This window comes from Stylophora pistillata, chromosome 11 (assembly GCF_964205215.1).
Source record: "Stylophora pistillata chromosome 11, jaStyPist1.2, whole genome shotgun sequence".
Classification (NCBI taxonomy): Eukaryota; Metazoa; Cnidaria; class Anthozoa; order Scleractinia; family Pocilloporidae; genus Stylophora; species Stylophora pistillata.
This window is the reverse complement of record NC_142529.1, coordinates 118,315-127,308: the sequence shown is the minus strand read 5'-3', so window position 1 is coordinate 127,308 and position 8,994 is coordinate 118,315. Positions and strand designations below refer to the sequence as shown.

The window sequence follows — 8,994 nt, the reverse complement described above, 5'->3', positions numbered from 1 at the left end:
ACTACGTGGAATCGCTACATGGCTGTAGCTCCCCTGTGGTGTTAACAAGACAGGTGTCCAAACAACTCATAATGGGTTTTACAACCTTAAATTGATTAAGAGACTGATAGAAATAATGAAAAAAAATTTTTTAGATAGGAGTTTTTTCCTGAGGCATTCTTAGATTAGTATGCTTTGGGAGACCTCCCCACTGCGCTACAGGGCAATGAAATGAATTAGATTCACCAGGTGTCGGTTACTCACATTACAAATCTCCGATTCTTAATTCCCTGCGCTAAACACGCTAAACCAGTGTATCAATACGTGAGATTGACAATATTCAAATGGTCAGGAGACAACGTGCCACTCAAGCAGAATATCGCTTATTAGCTCACGTTTTGTCAAACAAACAGGCAGAGCCTTGTAGGTGAGCACCCCAATTAAACGCACGACTGTCAGGCGGGTTGTTTGCTGTCACGGCTAATGACATGTCTATTGTATTCTGTGACGGCCCGCCTTCAAGATTAACTTTGCGCCACTTACGAAATGCGCTAAACCAATCAGCATTCAACTCCTTAAACCGAGTAGAGACCGCAAAACGCTTGAGCCGGAGCTGACGAGATTTAAAGATTGTCTGTTGGTAAGCTACGAAGGCCAAATGACTGCGACCTCTGATAAACTGACTAAGCCTGTAGTTACACATGATTTAATCGCTCTGGTTAGGATGAAGGGATGGCGTTCTTCTCGAACCTTTTATGGGTTTTACTACTCGTTGTAAGTTGACAAATGGATCAAGTTAAGACTTTAGGACCTCATCACTTACCAATCATAACATGCCTTGTTTGTACTCCTCTCTACCTGCAGGTAACAGAGTCACCTCTCAGGAGTCACAATGCTACACCGGACCGAATACCTTCCACAAGATCTTGCACGAATTACGCGGTAACAGATTTCAAGATTTCTTGCTTGTGTGCGTTAATGTGTGCACTTCAATTCTTAAAGATCACTGTTGTATTGTGCTTTCAAAAATAATTACGTTGTGCGTATTTTATTTGTACTCGTGTTTACAGCTTCAAGAGAACCTCAACTCGTTTTTATGGTTAGTGAAACGAAATCCACCGGCTTACTTCTTCGGTACAATCCATGTACCTTACACAAGAGTATGGGAGTTCATTCCTTCAAACAGCAAAGCAGCCTTCAAGACAAGTCAATACGTATATTTTGAACTTGATTTGACCAGCAAACCTACAGTTAACGCACTTTGGAAATGTCAAATGTTGCCCAAGGGAGGACTTCTCAAGGACGTGTTACCTCGGAGTATGTATCGTCGCCTGCAGAGGCATTTGAGGTACATTAAGAAAAGGATCCCTATGTGGTTGAAAGAAAATGATGGAGAATATTACCAAGGAATGGCGCCTTACGCCGACAAAATATTCCAGCTTCTGACGAAAGACTGGCAGAAAAAGCGACCAATATGGATTATGCTCATGGTAAATTCTCTGACCGAAAGTGACATTAAAAATCGAGGAATACCAGTTTTGGATCAGTATCTTGCCTCGGAAGCTGCCAGAAATGAGAAATTCACGGGAGCAGTAGAGGAAGTAGAGGAACAGTGCCAGCCACTTAATTCACTAAACGATACACAGGTTAGTTGAATGAGAATCGCATAATCTCTCAAATCTCCTTTAAGTCAAATGTTTCTCAGTAGAATCCAGCTTACTAGTATAATATAGATTAACTGATTCTGACAATATCAGTGTTTAAGTTAAATTGCACGCGACAATTAACAATAGTTGTATATTTCTTGTAAACACATGCGACGACAGCTTCGAGCAAATTGTGTTCTGAAGTGCATTCGAGTAGTGCTGGCGCTTCATTGAAGCGTGATCTCCTATGAGCTACGTTCTCTTTACATTTCCCTTTTGCGTGAGTCGGCTCGCGAGCTAATTGTATTATCATGTAACAACTTATATTTGTTAAGTTATGACTACAGTAAGTAATATTTTTGGGTTGATTAACCCACAAATGTAGCGTTAAAATCTTTCGATTGCATCAGTGAACTGACAGGCCTTATTATTATCTTACTTATTATGTGCGGACGCATAAAAAGGACCATTTGTGTTTGTAATGAGCTTTGTTATTTACATTGTCAAAACAGTGGGAAAAAGTTTCTTAATCGTGTATTGTTACGAGCGGTTTCACGATGCATTTGTGGAATGTTTAGTCAGGACTGATTGCTCGAGGGAAGTCTATTAGCGGTCAAGTTGTTTTGTATGAGACTTCAAAGCCAATCATTCACCATATGATGATCAATTCAGGGAAGTTGACCAGACTGCCTGCCTTCTTCTACATTAGTTAGTGTTTAAAACGAACGTCTCTTTTCGTAAATCGTTCTTTAATACAATTGCCGTCTTTACATCGGTTAATGCATTCAAAAGCTATTAAGTTTTCATTCTTTAACAATAAACACTGGCGCTCATGCATTAAAAAGCGAGAAAACTTCACTGATTTTGTGTCATCCTTTGCAGATTCTTTAAATGGTCGTGATGTCTTGACATCACCACTCGTGTATGTTTTAGGCGGCTTGCCTTTCGGTGTTCGGTGTCAAGCTCCGACTGGAGTATCTGTTACATGGTTGTTTTGTGCAGCTTTTATCGGGTTTGATATGAAAACAAGGCTCAGCTGTGGTGTCATTAAACGTCTTTAATTATCACGCCTTTCTCCTCAACGATTTGCTTACCGCGATCGCCACGATATTTTGCATTTTTTGTTCCAGGCAGACTACGTATTGAGAATAGACTGAGGAGAACGTTTCACACGTTTTCGTTGAGTCTGTGTTGCAGCCTGGTTAAGCGGCTTTCTTATAATATAGACAATGGTGTTAATTAAATCAAGAGTGTGTCATTTCAAATTGCTGCAAATTCTCATTTTTAACCGCGATGAGCTCATTTCTGGCCAAACCACGAAACGTAGAAGTGAGTTCTACTAGCGAGTGGCGTGCCTATTGTAACGTGACTTCTTGCAGTGATTTTTGCAGGCGATTTCAAGGGAATTGTAATAAGTATGAATCGAATTGACACAATTAAATATGCAAACACGTCCTCTGTCCATTAGCTTGAAAAATTTTCTGTTACTAGCGCAACAAAGCTATCTTCCAGCACCGGGCGGGAAGTTTTAATCTGTATCTTCCAGTTACATCGAGTAACTGTCAATATTTGGAGTTTCTTTGGTATGAACAATTCTTTGATATAATGCTATTGATATGCCCTTTTAGTCTTTGAGATTAATATAAAAGCGGTTCTGTTTGATGTGCCGAACTAAAATGACTCTTAACCGAGACACAAATTGTGTATGAGTGTCGTATGTGGACAATGATCTACACGACAGCCTCTCATAATAGCATTTTAATAACCCAAAGTTCAAGCTTCTGTTACATTTGTTTTATCTGTTGATGTTTGAACAAGGACGTTAATTTTTTTCCTGTCACATAACAATGCATTTAAAACAAAAACTACGATATGGTATATCCGCAATTCAAAAATACAACGCAGTGAAAGACATCCCTCTTTTCGAGCGTATCAAGTTGGTATTTTTATATTTTTAAATGTAGTTGGCCACATTTCCTTAGTTGTCAACAAGTAACTAACATGCTTTGCCGGTATATCGCAAACCCTAGGGCAAAAAAATAATGGAAAAAGATAATTTGTTTATTGGGCAAGATGATAGACATATTCAAGTCAATTTATACAGCTGGAAAGTTAAGATAACCAATCTTTATAGAGCGTGCGTGATGCGCAATGCTTCACAAGTAAAGGCACCAGATAGACTGAGTCAGATCTCGTGACATCAATTGCTAACATGTTTTTAGTTCATTGTAATGATAAGTGACTTAACCTGGTCGATGATAGATAAGATCAAATGTTGTTTTCATCGACCGGTTGGTATATTGGCGACTGTATGTCTCAGTGAACAAAAAGGTAGTACAAGTATTGTGAAAAGAATCAAGAAAACTTGCATTGTTTTGTTTTGTGAATTTTAAGGTTTAATATAAAGTACATGTATGGTGTGCTTAATTTGGATCGTGCTCCCTACTGTAAAAGTAACGGCTTGAGTCACCTCAAATAACTGTGTAAGAAACTAAACAGCCTGCAGGCAAATTTATATTGCACAAAAGGTTTTGCGTGGATTATAAAATCTAGCACGCGTGCCAGAGCACATAAGTTTCCATTTACGCGTCCTTTTTTGGGCTAAAGTAACATTCATTAGTAAGAGCGGAGCTCACGTTGTTGGGCGTTACCATTGCGATAGACAAATGCGCGAGTTTATTTTTTTTTTTTTTGACGATCCTTTTAATCTCATTTAAGAATTCAAAGAGATACAAGGTATGTAAGCTTCTCTTTTGTTTCAATCTTCGCTACATTTGTTTGTTTATTTATCGTGAGAATAATAACAGATCTCTATGACCGCGGAGACACTTTTCTTAAGATTTTACCCAGGTCACCTGACTGCTGTCCATCACTCGTGTTGTGCGGAGCAATAACGACAAAATTGAACTGCTCAAACACTCTTACTTATTTCCTTTGTCTTGTAGGTGGTCTTTGCTTTAAACCAAACACTTAACTTTCAAGAAAAGCTGCGAGTTGGCAAAGCCCACTTAGCGTACACTACAGACGATCTCATAGATCATTATAACTGTGGAGATCTTACCTCCGTTCTTTTCTCAACTCAATCAACGCGACTGCCAAGTATATCTTCCAATTTCTCACTGAGGCAATTAGAGTTGAAGAGGACTCAAGAGATTGATCAATATTTGAGAACGGAGCTCATTTTCAAACGGAATGAGCGCATGGCAAAAAGAGTAATCGAACTTTTAAACAAGTATCCTGAACGGAATTTCTTTTTTGCGTTTGGTGCCGGTGAGTGCTATTATTATCCTCATAATCATCACCACGATCTCTGTTGCCATCGTCATCGTTGTTTTTGACGTCATATCACTATCATTATCAATTTTGTCATCCTTATTGTTATCATTATCATTATCCATTTTATCATCCTTATCGTTATCATTATCATTATCGTTTTTGTCATCCTTATCGTTTTTATTATCATTATCGTTTTTGTCATCCTTATCGTTTTCATTATCATTATCCATTTTGTCATCCTCATCGTTATCATTATCAACATTGGTACTGTCATCCGTATCGTTGCTATTATCAGTATCAGCGGGTTTTGTCATCCTTAACGTTATCATCATCATTATCGATTTTTTCATCCGTATCGTTGTCATTATCATGATCGATTTTGTCATCCATATCGTCATCATTATCAGTATCGCCGTGTTTTGTCAGCCTTATCGTTATCATTGTCAGTATCGCCGTGTTTTGTCATCCATATCGTCATCATTATCAATATCGCCGTGTTTTGTCAGCCTTATCGTTATCATTGTCAGTATTGATTTTGTCATCCTTATCATTATCATTATCTTTTTATCCAATTTATCATCATCATCATTATTATCCTTCTCAGCCCAGAAGACACCCTATGTGAACGAGTAGCTAACTGGTGTCCTTTCGTGTTTAATTCTGTTTGAATTTTAGGCATCTGATTATTTGCTCCCGAGGTTTATGCTTCGTTAGAAATTCCGTTGAGCTGATTTACTTTACGCTACGTTGCCAGTGGTTGAAGGTAGAAAAAAGGGGGAGACGTGAATTTTGAGTCATTGATTTTACTGCGGGAGGTCGAGGGTTCGAGCCCCGGCCGGACCAACACTCAGGGTCTTAAAATAATTGAGAAGAATATGCTACCTTTCTATAACATCATGAAATGGTTAGATATTCTAGTCTTCTCGGATAGGGACGAATAAATGGTGGTCCCGTCTCCTGCAGGGTTGGGGGCAGGAGACGTTAATTTCCCACGCACGAGGTTACTGTGTGGTGGATGCCCTCCCTTGGAGTGGGATGGGTGGGTAACAGGACCCCCGTTGATACCAGTGTTTACTACACTGAAGGGGGTATCCTGTATAAATAAAGATATCTACTACTAACTGTGGAAATAGACGTCGGTCAGATTAATATTCTTAACGTTTTTCTACAGGGCATTTTCTTGGAAATCGCAGTATCATTGGTATTATGAAACGCGAAGGATTTGCCGTTGAGCACATGGCACCTGGCCAAAAACTACCAGAGTACGGTATTTTATTTACAAATTCATCCCCTTTACCTTTTCACTCATTGCTATCATTCTTATTTTGTTTTATCATTTCTACTTATCAGAGTTCTTCAAATTCAATTTAGTATGCAACGCGCATTCGATCGGATATTTATGCAATTTATGTTTTATTAGTTATGAACTTATTATCATTGTAGTGTCGTTATTACTGTTCTTTTATTTTTATTATTATTGTTATTGGTATTATTGCTGTTATAATTTTTTTAATCACTCTTGGTAACATTATTATTATTATTAACATCGTTATCGTTGTTTTTGTTGTTGGTCTACGGATGTGTTTGTAAGTTGTACAGAGTCCCTCTCAGCCATAGATTTAAACGTAAGGAAGTGTGAAGTTCCACAAATGACCACTTTCCATCAGAAACAAACTAACTTTCAAATAATTTGAATGTATCAACAAAGTTGAAATGGTAAATTGGCCACCGTTACGATTATAATAGCTGACGTTTCGAGCGTTAGCCCTTCGTCGCAGCAAATAGGGGAATTGTGGGTTGTGTGTGCTTTTAAAGGCAAATGTTGGGTGGACTGCTATTAAACTGGACACTGACAAGCTGCTAGGATCATTGTCATCTGTGATTAACTCTGCCTTTTTCAGTTTCTAGATGGTTGTTCTCGTAGGCATTTTTGAAGACTTTGTATCGACTAATTTGTTTCTCTGAATTAGTCCATCTCTCACTCTCATATAACTGAGGTGAGTTCTACTCAAGTCGTTTCAAAACAAGAATCTTGCTAAACATAAAAACGTCCTAAATTTAGCTTTTTGAGAAAGCTGTCCAAAATAAACAAACAAAACAGATTTTTACCCAATGTGTACTAAAACAGTGCTTGCATCTTTCAGAATCTCCCCCCATAACTTTTTTGATGGTCTGTCCCCGGAGTTAAGAGTAACATTTTTGTTGCTTTCTCTTGCAGTTACAAAGCACTCCGGGTTACAAATCCTGGAACGAGAAAAAAAAAAAGACGCAGAAAATGTCGAAAGAGACATAGAAGAAGATGTTCGAGAAGAAGAAGGAAAAGACCAGATTTTAGTCGTGTGAAGCTGGTGCTCAAAGTTACGAAAACACCAGCAGAAAAACGGTATGTAGCGGACTGATATTTATTGAATAAATCCTTTGCTGGCAAAGGGTATGGCCACTTTCACATTCGTTATCGGCGGATGTTTACAATCGTTTGGTCAAGTCAGATTCCTAAATCATGTTAAAATTTCTTTTTCAGTGAAAATATAACTGAGAGTGTAGGAGAGGATCTCAGTAATGATGTATCGCCTATCATGACGTCAGTGGCAGCGCCTGTTACCGTATGTAGCACAGGATTGCTACTCCTAAATGCGCTAACACTTTATGTTTGACTGCCTGGATGTGACCTGATTAGAAACGTCATTTCAGAGCGCTTAAAAGTCTGGGAACTCTTCTGATGAGTTATGGAGGCCAAAAGGATTAGGACGACAAATAACCTGCCTCAAATCTGGGCCGTGACAGAGTATTGTAGGAAAAAATATAATACAAGGCTCAGTGGAACAGCTGCCAGTGGACAACCTCATATTTACGTACAAATTAACATAATATTGTGAACAGCAGAGTGAGAAATGTGATAGAGAAAGTAGAAATGACCAGGATAATACAAATAACTATAATAATACAGTTTCAACTGTTCAACGTGCCACATTCTGACCTCTTCTTTGTTTTTACTTTGTAGACGAAGGCTCAGGTTAATTTGCTCAATCTTGCGCTCAGTCATAACGTCACCATTATTCAATGACGTTTGAATTTCACAGAATATAAGTATTTTTTGCGTCAACTACCTCTTGCTTCAAGGACTACCTCTTTTGTAAAAGTTACATGGTTTCTTAAAGTTCACTAAACCCTGATCCTTGAAAGACTGGGTTGTGACGAAGACGAACCCTCGCCGTCCATAACCCTCTCTGCACCCGTTCCGTGGGATAAAAAAACAGAGTTGTAAAAAGAAAAGCCTTCGATGGAATGTGTGTCTACTGCTAGAGTTTCCAAATAGGCTTTCAAATATATTGCTACAAAGTTTCTTTCACTGCCCTCTTCTTATCGCGAGAGCGATGAAATCGATCGATTTGCTTTTCTGAGACAGTTTATTTTAAGTGAAATTGTTACTCCCTTGAACCAAACAAGTAATCAAACTGGCGCGCTTTTGTTTTTGCCTTTGGCACAAATAATGGCGCTTTCAACAGGTATATGGACAAACACAATGACAAATCGTAATTGCGGTCACGAGTCCCTCTTCACGTGTACAGGGTGTATGTGTATTAAGTACATCAAAGAAAGTCGTTTGTCAAACTTTCTATCATAGCTAGATATTTATACATATATTTTTAATAAAATTGTGATTATAGCACCTGTTTGGGTTCATAAATTTGATTCAATTTGATCAGATGGTTACACGATAATGATAATATAGATTTAATCTTTGAGTAGGTTCTCAAGTAGATAATTAAGTCAGCTTGGAACATCAGCTTAGAAACTCTACGGCCGGTGGCCGATTAAATTATCAACTCGGTCGAAAAAAACCGTCTCTTTTAAGAATACACCACTAAATTATCAACTGGGTCGATAAAACTAAACTGGAGCAAATTCAAACTGGAGGAATTGTAAAATGGGAAAAAAACCGTCTTATCTATCCTAATTGACTTTAACTACAGTCTTTACTTTGTATTTATTAATAATGAATCCAAAATCCCCTGAAATAACTTAAGTCTCTTTTAAGAATACACCATTAAATTATCAACTCGGTCGATAAAACCAAACTGGAGCAAATTCA

The 8,994-nt window shown here is 38.2% G+C and overlaps 1 protein-coding gene across 3 annotated transcripts; it reads left to right on the top strand.

The window, feature by feature from the left end:
• The first annotated feature begins 557 nt into the window (after positions 1–557).
• Positions 558–8,571, top strand: LOC111332277 (metalloprotease TIKI homolog). Of its 3 annotated transcripts, none has more exons than XR_015992931.1 (7): positions 558–753; positions 844–921; positions 1,050–1,625; positions 4,571–4,895; positions 6,073–6,163; positions 6,803–6,898; positions 7,120–7,287. XR_015992931.1 is itself a non-coding variant. In XM_088737533.1 (7 exons), the coding sequence occupies exons 1-7, from the start codon at positions 712–714 to the stop codon at positions 7,553–7,555; spliced, it is 1,410 nt and encodes a 469-aa protein (XP_088593659.1). In that variant the 5' UTR covers positions 567–711; the 3' UTR covers positions 7,556–8,571. The 3 variants fall into 3 exon arrangements, 2 of the variants coding, with proteins under 2 accessions (XP_088593659.1, XP_088593658.1); XM_088737533.1 differs by lacking the exon at positions 6,803–6,898 and adding an exon at positions 7,423–8,571 and having other exon boundaries at positions 567–753; positions 7,120–7,284; XM_088737532.1 differs by lacking the exons at positions 558–753; positions 6,803–6,898 and adding an exon at positions 7,423–8,571 and having other exon boundaries at positions 766–921; positions 7,120–7,284.
• Positions 8,572–8,994: the final 423 nt, after the last annotated feature.